Source organism: Aphelocoma coerulescens, chromosome 3 (genome assembly GCF_041296385.1).
Source record: "Aphelocoma coerulescens isolate FSJ_1873_10779 chromosome 3, UR_Acoe_1.0, whole genome shotgun sequence".
Taxonomy (NCBI): Eukaryota; Metazoa; Chordata; class Aves; order Passeriformes; family Corvidae; genus Aphelocoma; species Aphelocoma coerulescens.
In genome coordinates this window covers 32,352,887-32,377,815 of record NC_091016.1, presented here as the reverse complement: position 1 = coordinate 32,377,815, position 24,929 = coordinate 32,352,887, and the positions used below count along the sequence as shown (strand labels likewise).

General features: G+C 34.9%; 1 protein-coding gene across 2 annotated transcripts in view; it reads left to right on the top strand.

Moving 5' to 3' along the window:
* LRPPRC (leucine rich pentatricopeptide repeat containing) overlaps positions 1–24,929 on the top strand; it is an 87,368-nt gene that overhangs the window by 12,984 nt on the left and 49,455 nt on the right. For both annotated transcript variants that reach the window (XM_069009738.1, XM_069009739.1), the window contains exons 4-21: positions 651–772; positions 863–921; positions 1,490–1,576; positions 2,063–2,189; positions 3,233–3,377; positions 4,180–4,322; positions 4,608–4,713; positions 4,795–4,902; positions 10,633–10,751; positions 11,378–11,471; positions 14,652–14,721; positions 17,826–17,853; positions 20,115–20,172; positions 21,298–21,404; positions 21,618–21,695; positions 22,032–22,085; positions 22,812–22,925; positions 24,142–24,272. In XM_069009738.1, coding sequence (XP_068865839.1) covers positions 651–772; positions 863–921; positions 1,490–1,576; positions 2,063–2,189; positions 3,233–3,377; positions 4,180–4,322; positions 4,608–4,713; positions 4,795–4,902; positions 10,633–10,751; positions 11,378–11,471; positions 14,652–14,721; positions 17,826–17,853; positions 20,115–20,172; positions 21,298–21,404; positions 21,618–21,695; positions 22,032–22,085; positions 22,812–22,925; positions 24,142–24,272 — 1,750 coding nt within the window. The remainder of the gene's footprint in view (positions 1–650; positions 773–862; positions 922–1,489; positions 1,577–2,062; positions 2,190–3,232; positions 3,378–4,179; positions 4,323–4,607; positions 4,714–4,794; positions 4,903–10,632; positions 10,752–11,377; positions 11,472–14,651; positions 14,722–17,825; positions 17,854–20,114; positions 20,173–21,297; positions 21,405–21,617; positions 21,696–22,031; positions 22,086–22,811; positions 22,926–24,141; positions 24,273–24,929) is intronic.

Sequence of the window (24,929 nt, the reverse complement as noted above, 5' to 3'; positions counted from 1 at the left end):
TGCAAGAACAGCTCTGTGCTTTAGTTACTCTCTTTGTAATGGAAGAGACTGTATTTTAATAGTGTTTAAATGTTAGGTTATAACAGGTTATACTTATTACCGAATGAAGAGTAGATTTTATTATTCAGGTGAGAGACCTGTTTCTAATTCTGGGGGTTATAGTGACATCTAGGGGTGTTAATCTAAAATTCTAAAATCTAAAGATTTTTTTTTTTTAAAGAGGCTTAAATTGGACTTTTGCTTGTTTTTCATTATTGAATTTACTTTTCTGTTAGATGTTACCTTTGTATCTGGTGGGCCGAGTATTCCTAGTGGTACCAACTATTTTATCAGATGATATTTTTATTGTAAGTGAGTCATTTATCTATAGATAATGCATAGGTGAATTGCTGAATCTGTAAAATAAATACAGCTGTAGAGATTGCATGCACATGAGCATTGCTGTTACTGTGCTCGTTATGTTTTAGCCTTTTATAAACACGTGAGCTGTTAAATAAATGTCTGATACTTCAAAGGTGAATAAAATGAAGCAGTCTCCTAAGTTCATACAGAGCAAAATTGACATGAAATTAATTACCTGAGAAAGCTATGAAGCAATGTTGAATTTACAGAATCTACATTCACTGACTATGGCTGAAATATTTCCTTAGGTGCTGTGTATGATACAAGCCATTACAATGCTTTACTCAAAGTCTACATTCAGAATGAGCACAAATTTTCTCCGACAGAATTCTTGGCCAGGATGGAGGAAGCAAATGTGCAGCCCAATCGAGTAGGTCCCCTTTTACAGGATCTTCATTCTTAATAGTAGTCTCCATTTATTGAATGGAAATAGTTAACTTCCCCTTTTTGTTTTCTGCAGGTTACATACCAAAGATTGATTGCTGCTTATTGCAATGAGGGTGACATTGAAGGAGCAAGGTATTCTTTTGCATTTATGTTTAAAGGGATTTCCACAAAATCTGTTTCTCATATTCCCTACCACTAGTGTTAAAACTGATTTCTGTGTAATTCATAGAAATTGAGCAGAGCAAAGAAGGGTTTTATATATTTTAACCAAGCAATGCAGAGCAATTTCCTGGAGACTGCTGAAACCTACACAAACAAAATAAAAATAAGTGATAGAACAGTGTGTTCAAATCAAGTTGTATTCACATTGCTCAGAAAATAACTTGTTTTGTCATTTCTAGAGCCATCATGAAAAACTGAGGTTAGGAATGCTTACTGCTTTTGTAAGAAAATGGCTACTGGGAAAGGCATTTGAGAATAAAGTGGGCTAAGGAGCAAATAGTAATAATTCTGTTTGTTGTCATTACACAGGGCTTGCCAGGTATCTCTTCAACAATTTTAGCAAGGTTAAGTTGTAACAATGTGATTGAGGGGCATGAGAAATAAGTAAAAGGAAGATAAAAATTAAAAAAAACCCCAGCCCCACCCTAGTGTCTGCATGTTCCAAAGTGGCAAATACAAATTGTCTTATATTTTGCAGTAAGATTCTTGGATTTATGAAGAGCAAAGATCTCCCCATCACTGAGGCAGTATTCAGTAGCCTTGTGAAAGGACATGCAAGATCAGGGTAATGTTTCATACCTTTTATTCCTTTTGTTTACTCTTAGCTTTACTAAAATATAAAGTGATACTGTACAGAAAAAATTACATGCTGCAAAAGAGTGTGATGGTTTTGAATAATAATATGTAGAAGACTGTCTCTACAATTATGAAGCAAAAAAGCTATTTAACAAAGGAAGTAGATTTTTTTCTTGTGTCTGAAAATCTTGTATTTCAAGATAAATTACTGTACTTTTGTAGTGTTTGAGAAGAAATTTGCTGCACTTAGTTCTGAACTTTATAATCTGTTAAAGTTGAAAGAGTATTTTAAGTAATACAATTATTAAAAAGATTTGCACTTTCACCTTTCAGGATTTGCTTAGTTAAAATAAGTTTCTCTAAGCTTGTGCAGTCTTTGTTTCCAATTCTAATTAATTTAATGAGGAAATGTGGAAGTCGCAATAAACATCATTATGATAAAATCTACTGAGGGTCTTCCTTTGAATTCTCTTAGAGATATGAAGAGTGCGGAAAACATCCTTTCAGTGATGAGGAGGGCTGGTGTTGAACCAGGTGCAGACACCTATTTATCACTGCTGAATGTGTATGCTGAAAAGGGTGATGCTGATAGCATCAAAAAGGTATTGCAAATTTGAATTTAAATACAACTTGTTAGATCTTTTGTTCAGTATAACTTTGGAATGCTTTCTGTCCATGCAGGAGGAATAAAAAGAATTTTATAATTGGTTTCCTCCTACTTTGAAGTAATTAACAAATTGGGGTTTTTTTGCAACTGAATAGCTGGTTAACTGGAAGCAATGTCATAATTTCTGAAAAATACTTGTCTTTTGATAGTGGCATTTCACTCTGGGAAGATAGATTTGTCACTGAGTGATTTAATAATTCAGGGATTTTTTTAAACACAGTGCATGTGAGATATCTATGTATTTATTTATGAAAATAAAAAGTAAACCTCAATTATTCTGCTCCCATTGAGCCATCCTTTGAGCCATTGAGCCATTGAAGCCACAGGATCTTTCCAGTAAAGATGAATTCTCTTTTTTGAGAGTTCATACCAACAAATTAGGTATTCGTAAGAGAGGCTTCCTTGGAGCCCTTTCTGCAGCTGATTTTTTTCAAGCATTCTCTCTTACTATTTTTTTAAATTAAAGAAATACTCATAAAGCAATGAGAAAAGATCAAACAAATTTTCCTAAGTTGTATCAGGAGTTTAATCAGATGTAGAAGACCAAATCGAGGAAGAGGGTATTGGAAACATAATTTTCTTTTGTGACTTAAACAAATAGTCATCAACCAATATTCTTCCAAACAGTTACAAAATGTTTGATAAGTCATTCTTCCCTTTAGAAAGTAATTTCTTTTGAAAGTCATCTCACAATGCGAAAACCTCTGGTGTTTTCATATATGGTGTTTAGATATGAGAAAGAAACTATATGTTACATCTGTTTTAGCTGTCCCTTTTTCTTTTTACAGTCCAAACGTTTTTGAGTCCCTCTCACTACTTCTTGCATGTTCTTTCTCTCTACCATATTTCATTATCTAAACCTGTGGGTTTTAAAAAAAGAAAAAAGCACAGCCTTTTGTGTTTGTTTTGAATTAAAAAAGTATTCTGTTTAGAGTCACTTTGGAGTTGATTCAAGTTAAATTTATTTTGGTTTTACAGATGCTAGAACAGGTTGAGAAGACTGAAGGGTACCTTATGGATAGGATTTTGATGCAGGTGATTTTTAGCCTTGCCAAGGCTGGGTATCCACAGCACATTGAGGATATTAAGGGACGCATAAGATTTGAAAGGGAATTAATTCCAGGTATGTCCTTGGTTCCTGCAGCAGGGTGGGGAGAGAACATTTTCTGTTTGTTTTGTTTTGGGGTTTTTTTGGTTGTTTTTTTTTTGTTTTGTTTTTCCTTCTTTTTCCAAAAATAGGTAATTTTGTAGTTTTCTCTTGAATACTGAGGGAAGGGAATAGTTTAATAGTTTTGCCAATAATTTGTGGATTCATATGTGTGTTGGTGTGTTTTAGATTGTGTTTTATAAAATCTAAATACGAAACAGCTTTAATAATTTGCATACAAAAATTGATCTATCATTTAAAAAAAAATTCTAAAATTCATTAAGCTTTTATAAGAAAGCAGCAAGTGTGGAGTCCTTTCTTCAAATACCACTGCTAAGATTCCTGTTGTGAGAGCTCTTCGTGACTGCCATAAAAAAGGGATACTAAATACTGAATATAGCTTTTTATTACGTACCTGTAAAGTCACTTCTGGATGTTTAATCTGACTGATAACTGTTAATTATCCTTCATCCATTTTTTCTTTTATGATGTGTCTAGAAATGAGTTTCTCTTTTTCTTATCCTTCTGTCATGCTGCAGTGGTGATACTTCTGTAATTTTTGGCCTAGTCTTCTTACGGGAAAAGTGAATTTCATTGCTAAATAGAAATAATCCTGGAAAAGGTAGTCTCAAATTTGTGCTGTTAATCTTGTTATAAAGTATCTTAATGGTACTTGTAAAGCACTTACTTTCCTAGCTTTCACTAATTTTAGTAGCTTAAGGTGAAAAAGTTGGGTGCACTTTATTAATACTGTTGTTCTCTGTTTTTCAATTGCTAGATGTAATGAACTTGTGTTTGACTCTGATAACTCATGGCTTTGAAGATATCAGCTTCAGCATTTTGAAGTCTTTAAGTCATTTATCACGTGATGATTTGGACCAAGGTAGCTTCTTCTTGCAACACTGTGTAAATAGAGATTTGGTAAGCAGAACAGTAATACTTTTTTTCTTAATCTAATAGTAACAGTATATTTATTTAGTTTAGTGCAACTGTGAAGATTGAAAATGGTGAGTTGTTGCACAGTCCTTCAAGAGCAAAAGATTAATTTTATTTTTTTGTATCAACTTGCATAGTAAATTGAAATTCACAAAGGAATCCTGTTTGGCTTGTGTAATATTCATTTTCTAAACATTAGAAGAATCTGACGTTCTTAACAATTTGAGAGATTGATAAATACATTAAATTAATTTTTGGAATTGTTTGCAGCCTCTGAACAAGCTGAAGCAGTACTGTAACGAGTTAAAAGAAGCAAAGATGCACTCGGCACCGTTACAATTTATCTTGCGTTGCGCTTTGGAGGCCAACAGATCAGGTACTCTGCTTATTTAGTTATTTTGCCTGTGCTCATTTAGAGTACTTGGTCACTGTTTAATTGTTTTGTGAATGTTTTCAGCCTTGGCCATTGATGTGATGAAGATGATGAAGGAGGAAGGCTTGCCACTCAGACCTCACTATTGCTGGCCGCTGCTAGTTGCATACCAGAAAGAGAATAATCTTAAAGGTGAGTTGTCTGATAAATGCTCCTGTAGCATTATTGCAAACCTAGTACACAAATCTTACTGCTATGAGATTCATCAGAAATGAAACAAAGCCCTAGCTATGTCTGTCCTCATTTCAAACAATTTTTCCTTCAGAAAGACTTTTTCCAAACATCCTTTCTTACTTGATTGTGATACAGTTTTACAAATTTCAAGTCTCCCTTGACATAGAAAGATGTGTTTAGTTATCTTTTGAACTCTTCACATTCTTTCTGCCTTCCATGTTCTTTATGCTGCTCATTACTATTTACAGTTTACTCTTGAAGAAACTGAAATCCAAGTGAAGAATTTAAAAGTAAGGTTATGTTATTATAGCTCTCTTGGACTGCAAACCCAGTCCTTTTTTCAAGCCAGCTTCTTATTATTTGCCTGATGAACCAAACGTGAGTTTTGTTACAATCATAAAAACTGCAGGAGAACTTACATTGCTGAATGTGTGAGCCTGACCTGACAGCATACTGATTGAAGGACAAAAATGCTCAATCTTTGGGATTCTTAAGTAGGTTTAAGCATTTAGCATACTTTCCCCTGTTACACATGGGGATGTCTACAGGATATGAATAAGAAGTGAACAAATATTAAATTTTAGAGTACAGTATCTAATTCTTTGGTTTGCGTTATTGGTAATTCAGAAAGAATGGTATTGTAAAAAGATGCTTTTAACAGAAGTACTTCCCCCTTGGGGAAACAAAAAACTGTCTTTTTCATCTTATCTCACAGTATAATGTGCTTTAGAATGAGATGCAGAGTTGTTAGTGTGACACTGGGTGACAAACAAAATGCACAAACAAAAAAAAAGTGCTTTTAGCAGACTCTTCATATCGCAATTTTATCTTAAATATACAGTCACATTCCAGTTCGGAAGAAATGCTGAAACAAGTATTCCCTAATTGTTTCTGGCTATAAAAATGTCTCAAGTCGTTTTCAAAAAGCCTTTGTGAAAACAATATTCAGTTTTTATTAACTCCTTAGGCTCTGTTCCTGCTAGACTACTGCCCAAGTTTATCTTCTCCTAGGTCTTCAAATCCTTGAAAGTTCTATGATATTTTAAAAGTCTGGCACTGTTGTTTTAGCTGGGTCCTTTGTGACTTACTTGAAGCACAGTGTTGCCAAAAATAAGTAAATTGAAATCAGTGTCATACTTCTTGGTGTGGATGCTGCCTACTGAAAAAAGCTGCTTTCTTCTACTCCATGGAAAATTTCACCTCACTAACACAATTCTAAGAGACGTTGGAATTATTTTTGTATTTAGACTTGGCTCCCAAAATTGAACCTATATTTGAGTATCAAGAGAAACTGAGGTGTTCATACTTCTTTTGGTCTTTGTCAAGATCAGAGGTGGCCTTAATTTGGACTCCCTACTGTAGAAATCAGCTGTGCTTTGGCTAGTAGTTGCTGCTGGAAGTCATGTAAGTGAAGTGAGAAGAAAACTGATGAAGGATCCCTCAATTCTAGCATTTGTAGCCATTTTCCATAGAGCCTTTGTTTTTCTGTCTGCAAAGGCATTGCATACACGTACTTCTGTATGGCTGTAAGATAATGCTGTGAATTTGCAAACTCATTTTTGTAGCCTGTCCAAGTTTTTATTGTCAAGTGGAAGCACTGTGTGCTTCCACTACGACTCTGTACATCCCTACACAAGTCAGTGATTTTGCAATTCCTAAAATACATTAGGTAAGAAGATACCTGATCAGTTGCTTCTACAGTGAAGGATCAGTGTAACTATTCTTGCTGAATAGATTAAGTTGTCTTTGTGTAAGCTTGCATTCAGTTTTTTCCAAGTTAATAATAAAAAAAAGAATAAATTAGTTCTGCTACCTAAATATACAACCAATACACTTGAAGAAAGGTAAATAGGGGGAAAAAAACCTCATCCACCCTGGAATTGTTTCATAGAAATAGTAGAGCAAACTGTAAGGCTGCAGTGAGAACCTAAGGGTGACAGCAGTTAGTAAATGAACAGAGAGGTGCTTTCTAGGAGTAAAAAAATAATGTGAACAGAAGTATAGACACAGTACCACATATCATACCAAAAATAAGGTAATTAGTTTCTCAACAAAGTCATAATGCCCAGCCTAATGTGTGTGATTTTGTGTCTTGGTATAGGCAAGGCTGGAAAAGGAAAAGAACTTTGAGGAAAAAACTATTAAAAATACGATAGCATGTAGATTGGACTAAATAATCAGAATAAACAGAATAAAAGCAACAACCTATCTCAAACTGCAGTGTGCAAATGTCTGAATCAGTACATACGGTGTGACCCAAACAATTATAGCAGTGTTTAATTACATATTTTTCTAATGTTTATTACAGCAAAATCTGACACTGGATATCAAAGAAAATTCTGTAATTTCTGTTTTATGGAATTGTGTTTGAAAGAAAGGTAGCAGTGAAGTGGTGGCTAGGAGACATGAAACTAAACAAGGCTATTTTTAAATACACCTTAACCACTCTGAAATGGCAAACAGTTCTTTTCAGTCGTTTTACCCAGGCAAGTAATTTCAGGTGGGGCATTGCCTTTATGTGTATCCATTATATAAGTTGATAAATACTTACTTCCTTAGTAATTATTAGGCTTTTAGGAATGAAAAGTACTTGCAGGGTTTAAAAGATCAATATGCAGTGGATCTGAAACTGTTACTGGCACCGAGTCATTTTGTATCAGGTTATGCACTAAAATCAGGAGGGCCTAGTGTAAATATGCAGAAATGTCCGACTTATGCTTGCTCCTGAATATTTTATAGCTCCCCTTTGCCTTTGAATGATCAAATTATTTTTAAAAACACTTCTTACAAGTGTGTATTTTGCTTTTGGGATCTAGAGTTGTTAAACTGTTGTATTAATATTGTTATATACAAAACCCATGGTTAGTGAATGGTAATTCAGTTTTTATTTTGGAAAATAGGAGTCTGGGTCCAGAGGAGAGTAAGAGTGGTGATTTCACAAAGTTACTGCTTGAAATCCTGTTTTACAAACAGACTTTTCTGGCAAAGAACATTCTGAGTGGATCTGAAATTACCAGCACAGCAAAAATATGTTAAATACTATGCTTTCCTGAATGTGACCTTACTTTTTGAGCTGAAGTTTTGTTTTTTTGTTTCCTCAGAAAACTGCTTAAAGCCAAATTTTACTTCCCTTGCACATGTAGAACTGTACATAAATGCCTTAGAAATTCCTCCTGTTCTCATGGGACTGCTGAAGGGAGAAGGCATGACCTAACTGTGAGAACCTCAGGAAATGAATGGTAGACTGAAATGCAAGCTTCATTTTTCAGTTTTTGAAAAGCTGCTCTACCACATAAATATTATGACCGCCTCGTAGTTCATCTCTTCTGTATTTGTTCTTCAGTATGCTAATTTGAGGTTGGAATCTGTTCTGTTGGAGTGTTTGAGTGCTGTTTCCAGTATTGACAAAACAAAGTTGTTTGACTTTGTTTCCTATTTCTGTCTTCTTTCCACTGAATTACTGGATTTTGTATACTCAGCTCCTGTGTACTTACATATGTCAGCCCAAGATCTCAAAATGCCTGTTCTCGATCAAGCAGGGAGATGGCCAAAAGACTTTACTGGGGGTTTTAGTCATGCCCAGTCTTCTGGATCAGTGGTCTCCAAAGTGAGGTGTGCAAGGCAATCCATTGGGTTGTGAGTGGGCTGTTTAGCAAATAAATATTTTATCCTTTTTGGCTTTCTGGTTTTGTGTGTGTTTGATAATGCCCACAACTCAGTAGAGTTCTATACGTGTGTAGAATTTCTAAATCAATATACATGTATGTTTGGTGGGGGGGTGTTTCCAAAAAAGTTTGTGAGACCAGGTTCTACGTGAACATGACTGCACTTTCATGTCTTTTTTAGCCTGTTTTTCGGTTGGGAGAGAGAGAAGAGGTTAGTGCATTTTCCAGTATGAGAAGCAAAGAATTTATAAAAGTCCACCTACATAATGCTCAAATCCTTTTAATTGAAATGGAAATGTTTCATTGCTTAGTATTGTGGAAGTTGTTTATTTGACTATAAAGTAGTTCTACTCTTGGTGAGGTAGAAAATGTATGCAAAACTGTAGGATTCTGTCTTGGTTTCATTCTGTCCCCCCAAAAACTGTACATCAGCCACGTTAAGAGAAAAAAAGCTGCCACACATATCTTCATTTTAAGTTCTTTGGCTGTGCAATTGCTTTGGTGCAGTGTGGTTGTGGTATCTGCATCTTGCTGTTGTGCTGGTGATCTGTTTCTCACACCTGCCTTTTCCTGCTCAGGAAGTGTGCCCTGATCTGTCTGCTAGGGAGTGGGAATGCTTAACAAGCCTGTTTTCTGCAGGCTCAGACCTCCTGAGTGCACCACACCTTATTCACTGTGGGATCTAGTTCTTGGTCTTCAAACTACTTGTTAGTGTTAGAGTTACTTTTGAAATGATTTCAGCATAGGAGGACTTAATGTAATTTCTAGGATGTTGAAAAGAGGAAATAGAAACTAGCTGTCAACATTTGAAAGGTATGGAGAAAGATTTAGCGTAATTAATTCTTTATTCATATTTTTGCAGATTCTGGTCCAAAATCAGAGTTTTGTTTAAGGCAAACTCGAACAGATGATGCGACTTTAATCTAGTGTGACTTGCCTGCATGTATTTTCAAGTGCTCAAAGGGAATTCACATTTGATTATTTGCACCATAGTGCACTGCATAAAATATTCATGGAAGTGTCACTTTTCCATAGGTGGCACTCCAGGGCAAAGACAGGGACTTTGGACATTTTTAAAGTAATAAGTATGAAATGCAAGTTGAAAAAAACATATGCTGTTTGGTACTGGTGTCCTGCAGCAACTGACAAATCATTTTTAGACCAGCAAAAAATGATTATACCTGTATTGGTTTTGACAGAGGTTCAGAGTTTGGTAGCTAAGGTTACTGCAAGAAGTCCTGCAAATCAGAAGAGTGTGAGCAGTTAAAAAGAATGACATATCCTCTTAAACTACACTCTAGTTGCTGGACTATTAATGTTTGGTATCTGGTGTCTTCAAATGGGAATCTACAGAAGTGATACACAGTCTAGTTGTGTGAAATGGTGTGAACCCAGTAAAAGTTACAAAGTAACTTCACTGGGCTTGGGAGACTCCAGCCTTTTTCTGAATTTCCTATTTGAAGCTGATGTGCTCTAGAGTAATCAACTCTTAAATTACAAGCACATTACTGGTTTTAAACAAATCCATAAGACAAATCCTGAACACTAATGCTAATCAAGGTTGGATACTGGGAACAAAACTAAGAATGTATCATGTATTGAATAATGTGTTTGTATCTTGAGTATGATTATATATATATTACATCAAATTTCAGATTTGTTTTTTATGCACAATATTATGGGCATTTTGATACATAGCTCTATAAGGCGTTCTGCAAACATGACTAACTCATATATTTGCTGTGTTAGAATATTACTTTGTATGATAGCAATTTCCAAACTGAACGTTCATGGTTTTTATAGTACAGCACAAACCAGGAAGTTCTGTAAATCTATTTTAAGTTTCACAGTTAAGAATTCTATTAACACCTAAAATAGAAATGCAGGATTTTTCATGGCAATTTCAAGGAGGAAAATTGAGGACACAATTCCTTTTTTTGTAAAGCAATGTTTATTTTTAAATGTTGGTTCTCATGTTTTTCATTTTTCTGAATGCTTAGCCTTATTAATTTTGCCTTGATAGGTATCTTTGAGGTTCTCAAAGTGATGCACAAATTGGGGGTGGACCTTGATGCAGAAACATATACAGACTATGTTTTTAAAAACTTTGCTGATACTGAAACTGCCCATGCCCAGCTGAAGGTGAGTTTACACGTAAAATTTTTAAAAATTACTATTACATGGCTTCTTTTATTATGTTCTCTGTGAAGGCTTTAGATCCCAGTAGTGCTCCAAACATGACAAACATGAACCTGGTATGATGAAGCCTTTTCAGAATATTTAGAATACTTTTCAAACAGTTGTTGCACTGATGGTTTGTTTATCATGTCTTTTTCCTGCTGCTTTTCTTTTTCTTCTTCAGAGCTAACCAAAATATTTTGCTCCAGACCTAGTAGCATTCTGTTTCCTCAAGTGGAAAAGTAAATTAATGAATAATGCCCTTTTTCTTTACTGGGGATTGGAAGTACTACAATTGTTTCTGGTGAATATTTTTTTTTGCTTGCTAAAGAATTGAGAATTGGAGACCAAATTTAACTGTCCCAGTCTTTCTGCCTTTCGTAACTTTGTCTCTTGCAGTTGATTTCAATACAAAAAATTTTTGATCAGTAGCAACTCATTTGGCTGCCATATAGACTTCTGTAGAGCACTTGCTATGTTCTCAGCAGCTACCAGTTACCTTTGGGAAGGAAGTGTTGAAAAATATGAAGTATCAGAAGGTCTTCTCTGTGTGAAGTGCCATGATTGATTGCTGATTGCTTTTTCTCTAGGAAAATGGCTGCCTGTTTGAAAGTGCTGGGCTCTACATAGCAGAACTAAGAAGTGAAGCACTGCGGGGGAGACTGCACAACGTTCTTTCTATACGTGAGTATTTTTCATGTTGCATGTTACTACATACTTGGTGGTAATGTTGACTGGTTGTAGCTTAAGAGGTTTACTTGTATTCAAATGTGAAGTTTCAAGATATGTGGGGAACTTGAGCAAAGTGCTTATCATGTGAGGTCTTCTATGATGACTTGGCAGATTGAAACTACCAATTCTGAACCATAAATCACAGTTTAATTCTTCTTTGGTATTGAACCTGGCCATAAGATTTACGTATTTGCAAATAACAGCTTTACTGTGATTGTGACAGGAATGTGACACCCTTTGTACTTCGAGAGCTTAAGCAAAGAGTTTGTTTTTCACAAGGCCTGTGAGGTGGTTGTTTGCAGCATCAGTGACTACAGAATGCGAGGAACAATACAGCTCTGAAGTACTACAGAGTTACTAATGAAAGAACCAACTTTAAAGAACTGGTGGGCACTGACATTAACCTGAGGGTGTTCTGCTGATCTCTTGGTCATGGAAGTCGTGTATAAATGTGATTGGTTAATTAGGCATTGAGTTGTAGCATGTTTAAGAGTTTTCTCCAAAGACTGTTCTGATGATCAGTGCTTGCAAAAATTAATTTACATCATTGACTTAAATGTATGGAATGGGATAATTTGCTTGGTTAAGTAGGAATATGTGAGTCTCTTCAAAATTTTTTTATTTAAAAAAATAAATAGTTTTTATTTTCCTAGTATACTGAGATGTTAATAAAACAGCTAAACTTGATACAGAATGATCAACAGTTTTATGTGTCCAGAGCTTATGGGGAAGCTTAAGCAGTTGTTTGCTGCAGTTGTCATTAACTGTTTTATTTAACAAATACAGAAATAAGTAGTGTATATACCATAACTCTGGGAAGCTGTTGTGTTGCATATGAAGAAATTGAGTAGTTACTAATCAGTGATTTGATTTTGGTATTGGAGAGTTACCCATCAGTGAATCTTCAAGATTCACCTTATATTTTCCCACTATTTTGTTTAGTTTTATTACCAAAAAAAAAAAAAAGAGCATAAACCCAACCATTGACCTAAAAAAATGAAGTACCTAAAATAACTTTGAAATTTTTTTCAAAGGAGAACTGTTTATTAAGAGCAATAAAATTTCTGCTGGAATGTGAAATAGTTGTTTTTTTGGTTTTTTTTCCCCTCCATGAAAATGTAGGCCCCTCCACTCATTCTGGTTAACTGAAATAGGCTGGTTTTTATCTGTTGTAAGACCCAAATACATGTATGCCTGGTATATGGTAAATGTATATGATATTAAAAGTATGACACAGGCACAGGTAGAAGGTTGAGTTCTGTCTTACTGCCATGAAATTAGTATCACATATTATATTATTTAGCCATTGTTTGTGAGTTGAATTTAAATCTTGTAGTGGTATTCCTGTTTACAAAGACTAGGGTTAATAATTCATGGAGACATATCAAATTTCTTTGAACTTGAGCTTTAAAGGAAGCTACTCCGTAAATAGTTTACCAAGCTGAAATGAATGCTAGTAAATCTAATTAGCACCTGTGTGATGATAAGGCACAGATATTAAACAGCTGATTTTTTTTTTTTTTTTTGACTTGTCTCCTTTTGCAGTATTACAAAGAGGGAAAAATAGACGCAGTATGGAAAATAGTTTGAGATTGTCTCATCAGTGTAGTCAGTGGAGGCAAAGGTTGGTTATTAATGCTGGCTGCTATCTAGGTGTATTGATTCAGCTTCTCATGCCTTATAATGTATAGATTTCTGCTACTGACAAGATGAAAACTCCGAAGCATCAGCTGAGGAATCTGGGCACATAAGGCAGCGTACATGAGAGCCGCTTTTTCCCTTTATCATGCCGTTCCATTCCACTTCATTGTCAGCCCCTTGATTTTCTCAGACTTGTTTGTTGCTAAGGAAACCAGGTTGCCGATTGTCAGCAGCAGCTGAGCATACTAAGATGCTTTTCTGCTTGTCTTTTTATGAGCAAAAAGTTTAATATACTGCTGGAGGAGAATTTGTATTGAGGGGGTCTTGAAACCAACTTTACCTGAGATTTTCAAACAAAAAGAAATGTTCCAGCATTTAAAACTGGAGTTAGACTAAGGAAGTGCTTTTAGCATGTTCTTGCCTTTGACTTCCTGGGTTCCTTTAGAGCTGGTGTTTTTATTTTGGTTATCTTCTACCATATTGCAGCCCTTGCTGAAAGGGCCCTGTGCAGTCAGGTTTTTACAGCAGTTAATTCCATTGTGATGCTGAAGTGAGATGATGATAACTTCATACAGGACATAAATGCACCCACTACTGTATTTTTTTCTTTGCTGGTCTACTGTGCTGGAATGAGAGACAGCAATTCTCCAGGAAGAAGGTAGAATGGTACGGAATATTTAGCCAAGAAATTATGTAAAGATTAGGACATGAAGCATAACTGTAAATGATCTCTCAGGGACATCTGATTTTAAGTGATTTTGCAGTTTTCCTTTGTGTTCAAATATTATTGTAAATAATAATATTAAAAAACATGTAGAACTGCATATTTGTCTCTTTTTTCCCCCCCCCTTAGATTTAATTTAATTCAGTGGATAGCACTTTAGATGGAACTACTTTTCCTTTCTTGTCAGGAATTTACACTAGCAGAAGCAAACACCTAAGAAAGTGTTGTGCCATTGATTTTTTGCTTGGATTTTTAAAATTTTATTTTTATTATTATTTCAAAAAAAAGGGGCAAAATTTTAAAACCTATTTTAAGGCAGGCATTCAGTCTAAAACAATTAGGATGTTCAGTGGATCTATTTTGGTTCCAGTACTAATATCTCAGCTTTTTGTGATTAGGATTGTTTGAGGTTTGTTTTGCTTTTTGGAATTAGTCTTGTACTTTCTTACAGACAAAGATGCTTTATGCAATTAATAATTTGTATAAAAAGCTAATGTATTAACTCTTGACATTAAAGACAATGTAGAGGGAAAACTTCTCTCTCTCTGAATATTTGATTGCTTTTGAAATGGATCAGATTTAGATAAAACCAGGACCATTTCAAATACTTTCATATTTTAAATTTTGATTTATAAGTGTTTGTCAGCATTTAGAAAACGATCAAAATAGCTTTTCTAAGGCTGGTCTGTTTACATGATCTACTGAGTTGTTGCAGTTCAGGGATTTTTTTGACAATGACTATTGAGAAACATTGCTTTCATTTACAGTGTCTTCAGCAAACACACCTGCTATTGATTGTCGTCTGTTTAGAAACAGCCTCCTTTTGGGTTTTAAAAGGTAAGGTTGTTATATGAACACCTTTTTTTACCTCTGTACCAAATTTTCCTCTCTTTCTTGTCTTGTTGAGCAGGAGTTTGTCCAGTTTTTTGCCCCCTGCTCTGTGTTTTAGAAGTAGCATTCCAAGTCAGTTAGGGGATACTGTAGTTCCTCCCTGCTTTTCTCATTTTCCTTGCCTCTGCTATTCACTTGAAGCATTATATATAGTAGATTAAAAAAATTTTCAGTATTCTTTGTTCTGTGGTATTTGCCAGTATATAAACTTAGGGTAGTAAACATTTGGGGAATTTATCTTTATTCACTCTTTTTTATCAACAGCTATGCTTATGTAAAATTTCACTGAAGATTATTACTATTAACCTGTAAAGCAATAGGGTGTTTGATGAAGACGAAATACCAGTAGGAGCCTGGCATATTCTGCTTACATCTGCTATCTTTCTGTGCCCTCTGGGTTAATATGGCTCCTGAACACTCACATGTAACACCTAGTTCTGAGCTACATTGCCAGGGCTTTGTATTCACAGCCATATGGTTCCGTTCTGCAAGGCAGGTTCCTTGTGAACTTGCAAGGTTGTCTCAAGCTTATGCAAGTATATGTGAATTAGCTAGCAGTTCTATCATGCACTGCTTGCCCCAGTCAAACATTTAGCACTGGGAATGATAGGTTCTGTTTTCAGCATGCCTCCACCACAGGGAACAAGAGAAGTCACTTAATATTGCCACTTAATATACACTCAGGACCAGGGTTTGAAGGCTGATTTTGTAATTTCCTGGAGTTTTGTAATGAGTGTGAGTTTGAACTGTTTGGGTTGGATATTAGTAAAACCTAACAGGTAAATATGACCAAAATAATTCCCTAGTAAATTGCATGTTCTGTCTATCTAGCTGGTCCTGTTGTATCATGGGAAAAGGAGGAGAAAAAGAAAGCCAGTGTTGAAATTGGATGTGCTAGCTAGGCCCTGGCTGGCCTTGGCATCCAAGGGATAGGTGAAATACTGTTTTAGATCCAGTAAGAGTATATTGCTATTCCTTTGAATAGTCAGTCCCAGAATTATCTGTTTCGTATGTATTAATTAAAGTAAGATTTTCTAAACACATTTTCTCTCTTTAAATATCGATAAATGTCCAGTTGAAGTAGGACTTTCACTGGAAAGCAAACCTTGCCAATGTTTACCACATACAACAAATGCTAGCCTGAAATATCCCTGCTACTGGCAAACTGTGCAGGTGTGCAGAATGTGATTTAAAGTATCTTTAAAATGTCATCATCTTGCTAGCAAACTAGTTGCTAAAAATCATAGTCTCCTCAAGTGAAACAGTTACTTCCCTCTTAGTGAGAACAGTTCCTACTGTTATTGGACATCTGGGCTAAAAACTCAGAATTCTGATGGAAATTAAGGTTAGAGGTCTTTTGGTGTGATTTTTTTGGGGGTGAGGTGGTGTTTTTTTATTTCAGCTGTCCTTGCCACGTTTAAGTGTGGCGTAAGTTTTGTTTATCTGTTTATATTACTCTTTTGTTTGCTTTTCTTGCTGCCTGGTTTCAGACACTGTGTACAAGGTTGCCTGCGCCCAGATTTTACCCTTACATTATTTCTGAAAGCATGCCCACTCACATTTCCTTTTCTGTTTTAAACTTAATGGCTAGAACAGCCTGAGCATGAAACTTGAGGATATGATAGGAGAGAAGAAAGACTATTTTTAGGTTTTGTAAAGACCACAGCAAAATTTTATGGCTAAATGCAGGTCTTGAGTGTTCAAATGAACAAAGTTCAGGATTGGAGTACAAAAGTACAAGGTAGGGATGCCAGGGATGCATGAACAATGTCTGTGGCAGACTAGTTTATGGATTTCTGTTGAAACTGCTCTTCTCTAGTAACTGCTTCAAAGTATTCCCATTCTATTTGCCTGATGTGCCATTACTATTTCAGAGTCAAGTACTTTAGGAAATTGATGCATTTGATATCTGCAGTTCATTGTCATCCTGTCAGTGGTGGAGTGAGTTCACCCAACAAAGCTTAACTAACCTCACAGATGGCATTTTCTTTTTCCTCTGTGTGGACCTGCATTTGACTCATTTTCAAATACAAGTGGCAGTTGCACAGAAAGAAAAAATGTTTCATAGGCTTGAACCTCCTAAATAAAATCTGAAACTTCTGTGAATGCTTTCAACTTTTTGTGTGTCTGTTCACACTGACATTTTCCTCTAATGAGAATTACAGGAAGATAAAATAATATCGTAAGTTTTTGTTCTCTTACCCTTGCCTATGTTAATGCTGTTTTATAGTTGTTGAAAAGTTACAGTTCTTGAAAAGTTATAGCTTCTAACGAGAATTTTGAAGTTCTACGAATTACAGGAAGACATCAGGTTTTTAATACTTGAGACAACTGGCTTACATTAAGATGTCAGGGGTTTTATACTTTAGTGAACTGGTTGATGTGATTTTTGGATGTAGCCTCATGATGTACAGAGAAGTGTTCTTCCCCAAGTTCTGTTCCAATCTATGAGGGAAGAAATTCTATGTTTTGTTTTCTCCTTTTTAAAATATTACGTGTTTTTCTCACTATAGTGAACATTATACCTTAAGAGATTTGATTCATTTATTTTTTTATAATTAGTATAAATACATCAATAGTTGACCATAGTTATCTTGGTGAATTAAAAGTCTAATGCACAGGAGACTTAGATTTTTTTTCTAGCAAATTCCATGTCTCAAGTATTTTCTATGTAAAGTGCAGCTTATTTGAGTGAAGCTTATTTTCTTGAAATGCTAAATAGAAAAATATAAACCAAAAAAATACAATTAGGATATGTTAAAAAATTGAACTAAGACCAAAACTAAAACACTTTCTAGTCGTAAGTGATCTATTTGGAATGTTGCATTATTTTAAGTTTTTTAGCAGAAATTATGACCATATCGGGTATCCTAAAAATTCCTAAACTTACTCTGTACAAAATTAGTTTAAACAGTATGTGGCAATTATTGTATTTTAATTTTATCTAAATAAGATCCTCAGTGTTAATGTTCTGTGTTGTTTTAAAGAAAGCTACAAGAGTAAAATCATTTTATTGCTTTTAATTTGTTATCCTTTGCTGCCCTCTTCAGCTCAGATGATGTACATCTATGGAGCAAGGTAAGTGGAGACAAAACTGTAAATAAAATCAAGATTCTCTAGGCATTGCATGTTTATGGTGCATTATTGTAAATCTGAATTCTGAGACTGAAAATTGTAGACCTGATAAATTTGAGCAAGACTTCTGTCAGTGGCAGACTGTACCAAGTGTATTGAATTGAGTTTTCAAATTGGACAGTTAAGTGAAATTGTGAAAAATCAAGTAGCTTATGCTACTGCAGTTTCTAGATCAATGCAGTTACAGCTGAAGATGGCCGTAGCTTCTGGAACAAAGTCTGCCAGGGTTGTGCCATCTGACATCAATTCACTTTCCTGCCCTCCCTAAACTTTCTTTCTATCCTCACGTGAGTGCTAATAAAATAGTAAGGCAGACTTAGTTTTTCAAAGTTCCTGTTATATGACTTAAAACATGGAAGTCAAAGCCAGATAAAAGAAATTAACTGGATGAAATCAAAGAGAAATTAGTGATCTTGTTGCCGACCCTACGTTAGGGCTACATTAGAAAGACACAGCAATATAACCTGGTCAGTAAATTTTGCACAGCATTAGAATAGAGGAGATGTTGGCAGATGCTGCTTTGGATGTGGTTTCAGGATTTGGGAAGGGATGCATTCTGCTTTTTGTTGTTATTCTTCAGTACTGTAACTGCTGACTAATAAAAGTACATTTTAGGTTTTGCAAAGAAATCTTGGAATGAAATGGAAATTGGGATTTGGAAAGTTACTGATCACTGATTTGCATAAAATCAGTACAGAATTTTTTGCATTTTACTACCTTTTACTATTATGGGATGATTCTCATGAGAGGATGTTTTTGTCTGCTGCCTCTATCCTTCCTTTTTTGCATTAAAAAAAAAAAAAGGAGAGCAGGGAAAGAAAAAAGGGGATCTCTTATTGGTCCCATTATGAAAATAATTTTGAAGGACAGTTAGAGAGCTGAAGAGATTGTAGTCTGTGAAGTTAATATGTAGAGTTAATTCTGCTCTTCATCACAATGGAAGAAAAATAAATTTTGTTGTCTTCACTAAATTTAAGAGTAAATACATGCATTGAGCTTCTAAAATAAGAAATGCTAACTTGGGAAATAAACAGACATGAATAACATTACACATGTTTTTGGACAATTCATCCCTTTTAGTATTCTGATATTTGATTCAAAAGAACTGTTATGACTTCCTTGGATTTTATTGCAGTGTGTATTGATTTGTCATAGGAAGATGAGGGGAAAAGGGCAGAAAAATGCTGTAGTTTTACTGTGAACAGTGTTCATGGTGTTAGTAGAATGAAAAGTAATAGATAAGATATTCAGTTGCACATTTGGTATTTTCTGGCTTTACTTATCCATTTTCATCAACAATTGAAGGTGAGGGTTCCTTTTCTTTTGTCATTACTTAAAACACAGCACTTTGGCAGTGAGACTGCATCTCCTTCTGATTTCTTTGAGATTGCATTCTAGAATCATGGGAGATAAAACAAAAATTCTTGAAACACAATTTCAGTTTTTAACTGAAGATTTAAATCTTAAAAATTACTTAGTTTCCTTAAGAACAGTGAAATGATTTTTAAAGTGATGTCGTTTCGCTTAAAGTATTTGTAGGTAAGGTGTGGGGGCTTTTGGGTAAATGCTTCTTTTCTTTCAAAGGAAGTAAAATATATATATTTATTTGATTTGCATGATGGATAAAATGAGTGCTAAATGTAGTTGAATGCAATTAATTTTTATGAAAGCATATTTTGTCATTCAAAATTGCACTTATTTACAACAGCTTATTTAGAACTAGCTGTACTAGTTACCTTAATTCTAGCAGAGCATAATAAATGATGTTCCTTTATTTTTTTTTTTTTTTTTGGTAGCTGCTTCTTTAAAATATAAATAAAAATAAGCTTTATAGGCCAATTTCAGCCTTTTGGTAAATTGGAACATAATTGTAGCACCTTCAGGAGTGCCACTGGTTAATACTTGCTTTAAGCAGTGTCTTAGGATAGCTAACTTCCTGTAGAATGATATATAAACAGAATACTAGAGTGTTCTGTGTCTTAATGCGATACCTCAGAAAGCATTTCTGTTTGCAATATTTTTTTCAAGAAAACCCTATTATTTACCAAAAAACCCCTTTGTGTTTCTTAGGGAATGACTATGATGTGGTAAAGAATAATACTTTAACAGAGAGATGCTTTATTATTTTGAGAATTCAATTTCAGTTACTATTTGTCCTTGCTTGCTTCTTTTGGCTGCAATGTACGATTATTCTGTCTTACCAGATAACAGAACTGTTGTACAAGGATGAACGTTATTGCCTGACGCCTCCAGGACCAACTGGTAGAGTTTCAATTTCTATGATTGTAACTTATCCACAAATCCGTTCTTCTGTGTAATGATGGGTTTGAGGGATTACAACAGTAAACACTGATTGCTTCTTTTTGAAAGTGAAATTTGAAAACATGTTGGGTAAAATCCTGATTCAAATAATCACAGCATATTCTGTGAGATCCACAAGATTTTTTTTTAGAGTTATAAGAAAATCTTGCTGATAATGATTTACTTTTCTAAATTTATAGATCAAAATGGAGATTTAGAAGGAATACAGTATCAGTGCTTAAATACTTTAAAAAAAAAAAAAAGCAGTCTTTCAACCTACTTTTACCTTTAGTAGCTCTTCTGATTTTGTAAGGCAACATATCCCAGATTTTCTACCTTGAAATAAGTATACTTTTTTTTCAGTGTGCTTTTTTTAAATAAAGGTTTGTTTTTTCCCCCTCCTTTTGGAGCCAGAGGGACAAGGAGGTATGGGGACAGTTAATCTTTGGGAAGACAATACTTGATGCTCTTCCTGTTCTTGGAAGGGCTACAGGACCCCATATATTTTTGCACTGCATAGATAAGAAACTTAGCACTACTTGCTAAAATCTGTTCATCTTGACTTTCATTGGCTAATAGGCAGTTTCTTCAGTGTTAGTTGCTCTAATGGTTAAAATATCTTTGTATGCTGTTATATTAATATTACAATACTTAATGTAGCTTGGTAATGGAATATAAGGGGTAAAATGTACAGAATAAATATGCAAAGTGTTAGAAATCTGTTTTTTCTTTTGAGCAATGACAAAATATTTGTGGCAACTATTTGGGGTAGCAGGCAGGAAAGGGGGGGAAGGCCTTGGGCAGTACCACTTCTGTCACACAGTAGTGGAAAAAAATAGATTGAAGTAAGATTCTGTACTGAAAAGCTGTCACTAGGTCTGAAAATAATTAATATTCCTTTCACTCACCAGTTAGATATGTGCTCCCAAACCACATAATCTCTATGCCTCAGTGATCATTGTTGCCATTTCAGAGCCTCTCATCAGGGTGACATCTCACACCAAAATGATTTCTTATAAATTAATCTTGATAACATGACAGTCTCGGTAATTTTAGTGGAATGCTTTCTCTTGTTTTTTTCCACAGAAGCTGTTGGCTATTTTCTTTATCACTTGATTGACAGCATGAGTGACTCAGAGGTACAGGCCAAGGAGGAGCGTTTGAGACAATACTTCCATCAGCTGAAGAAGATGGTACCATTTCATTTTTTGCTACATAATGCCTGTCCTGCCTGACATGTATCTATTAGGTTTGAAATTGCTGCTTTTAAGTACAACCAGACCACTTCTCAATGACATGCAAGAGCTGGAGACTTGAATTACGTCTGAGATAATTTCTGTTAGACAAATTTCAGTTTGGTTGTGTTTCAAAACTCATATAATTTTTTTCCCCACCTCTTGGTACAGAATATAGTTATCCCTGCAACCCACTACAGCGGCATTTGCAGACTGCTGGACTCCTCTCAAGTTCCTGAATTAATTAAGGTCTGTGGTTCTATAGCAATTACTTTGAATCTAAAAAATCTCTGAATATATTCTCCTTTGCAAAATAAATTTTCGTATCAATATCTTCATGCAGTGATTATATGTAAGCCTTTTAACCTTTCCGTGATTTTTCACTGTTGAAGCTGGTTTCATTTCTAATTTGAAAGGGATACATTTAATAAGTGCCGTTTCAAGTCAGTGTAATAGTGCTGCAGAACACAGCTTTTTTTACCATTGCTATTATATAATTACCTTAAACCTTTTTAGTATGATATGCTTACTTAGAGATTGAACTTTGGGGGGGATTAGTGATATTTTTGTCTTACTGAATTTCAGGATGCAAGGTTACTGTGTCATAAAAAATCCCTGCCTACAGACAACATTCCAGAAGTAAGTAAATTCACAGATAGCTATGCTTGTTCTTACTGTAATAATACTGTTTGGATATGGGGTTTAGATGAAGTGTAATCACTAGCTTTCAGATCAGGGAACTATATTAACGTTATTTAAATCTACCATTTTAAGTTCAGAGGTTACTTTCCAGAGTAGGAGTAAAGGCTATCCAGATTTTCACACAGACCTGATACTTGACCTTGGAGTTGGCTGAGGTTTCATGCCTCAGTTTCCCTGTCTGGTAAATAATTTTTTGAAAGTTCTAGTTAGTTAACAGTAGTGGTTTGAGGCTTAATTCATGCTTGTAAATTACAGTGATCCACTTGAGTGGCAGGAACCATATAAATCCATACTGCTTCTAATGGTTGAGTGTCAAGTCTTTACATTTTTGATCTGAGCAAAGTGGAGATGGAAAAAGAAACAGGCTTCTACTCCCTACTTCCCTAAATACAAAGAACTGAGTGTGAGAGCAATAGGAATGTTGACCTTTGTAGGTATGCGACTTAATGTTGGGTTGTTTTTGTTTTTTTTTACTGTATTCTGGCTCAAGTCTTCAATTAGTATGTACTGTTTAAACAGATAAAAGCACCTTAAATGATTAAAAAATTTCTTCGAGTATGAAAGTAGAGGATTATTTTGTCTGTCTTTTATTAAAGTGATCCGACAAGTTGTTCAGGGAAGGGTGTTTTTGCAATTGACATTCTTTCTGTTACCTCCATTTAGAGTGCTAAATCTGACGTGTCTGCTTTGGAGAAGAAACTAGAAATGCGAAAAGCTGAAAACCAGCCTATTACAGATGTCTTGAAACAACTCATACATGCTCTTTGTGAAGAAGAGGTATCTTAAGCAATGCAGAGATAATTGGAAACACATAGCTATATTTTTAAAGGGACATAAATGACTGTGTTATGGAAAGACATAGTTAAGCAAAGACAAGTGCAGTGCTTCAGGTTTCATGGTTTGATGCTTATAAATCAAACATAAGTGCAAAAAGCAATTAAATCAAAAGGTTAACTAATTTCAGCAACACCTTGAATGGCATGTTTTGGGGTTGCTGAAGTTTGTTTACAATAATCTGCAAAGTGAATGATAGTAACAGCTGTGATAGGTTTATCATACATGCCAAATGTCCTTTCAAGCCATGGCTCCGGTCTCTTATATCTAGATTGTCAAGCAACTGATACATGCACTAGTCATTTGCAATTCAAATATTACTAGGTTGTTAATGCAGGGATTGAAATTCCATTTTCCTGCAGGAGGAAAGCTCTTCTGAGATAAAGGGTCTCTTGCCTTCATTCGGCAGGCGTCCAGCTGTAGTTTACATTCATTTAGTGTGTGTCTGTAATTTGTGGGGTATCACCACACTTTTGTTCAGTTTCTTGTTCAGTATGATCCTGCCTATAAAGCTGTATATATAGGAACAGTAACAGTTGTGCAGATGATAGCACAATATTCTCTGTTGCTACGAACACAATTTAGAAAGAGTTGTGTATCTCAGCCGTGTATCTCTACAATTTTGCATATGAAATAAGCCTAGATGCAAACACCATTGCAAGTTCAAAGTGGTCAAACGTATGAATAAGAATTTATAGAAAAATAAGCTTTCTATGGAATTATTAAGTAGTTTCTTATTCTTTAGAAAGTAGTTTTGTTATGTGTTTGGCAGTGTACCAGGTGAAAATGGTTATGAATTCCAAATAAGTAAGAACTGGTTTAGAATATGGGTTAATAACGTTCATGGTCTCTGGATTAAAAAAAAAAACCAACAAGTCTCTTACATTAAAAAATGCAAGAAAATTAAATGCAAAGCAAGAAAATTTATTTCGAAGTCTATTGTCAAATTAATGTAAAAGGTGTTCTACAAAAATAATGTTTGCAGAACAGCTTTCACTCTTAAAATGTGCTAAAGCATTACAGCACTGTGTTTTCGTATGTGATCCTACACTACTAAAAGCACTAAAGCAGTCATGTAACTGTACACTGAATGTATAAGATTCAAAATGTCAGATTGACTTTACCTCTAGTTCACATCTTTGCTTTGTTCCTTTTTTAGAATATGCAAAAAGCCCTTGAAGTGAAAGCCAAATACGAACCGGACATGGTTGTCGGTGGCTATGCAGCCTTAATAAATTTGTGCTGTCGACATGATAATGTAGACGAGGCAATGAACCTGAAAGAAAAAGTGTAAGTACACCGGCACTGAAACATGTCACAGAGATTTATGCTGATACACAGACCTTGTTGAATTAAGTAGGTTGAGTATTAACCCCCTCATCCATTTTTAATTAGTTTTCCCCAACAATGTATGTGCATTTAAAACAGTCATGGGTGTGGTTTTTGGAAACAAAAAATTTGCTTTGTGTAATTGAACATTAGAAGCAGCTACTTCATGTGGTCAGTAATTTTTTTTTTTAATTTCGAAAAAGGCAAATTGCTACATAAGATGTGTTTTATTTTTATTTTAAACATACATACTGTCTAAATTGAAGCTTGCCTTAATTTGCAGTTAAAAATAGGTACCTGTATTGTGTGTTAGAAAGCACCTAGAATGTGTTCAGTATGCAGGACACCTATATTGTTTTTAGAATAGCAGTGTTTGAGTAGTGTTATTTTAAGACTGTCAACAAGCATTTTACTTTAAATTTTTATATTCAGTTCTTTGTACCTTGGCAGTAAAAGTTAGCTCCCAGCTAAAACATGCTATGCATGACTTAGCCTGGAGCAAATTCCTACAGATGATCCTTATATTTGCCCCTTTCATTTTTCTCTTGAAAGGCTCCTTTTGGTCTGATGCTGTAGTGAATCAAGAGCAAGCTATATGTGACTTTCAGGTTCTCTCTC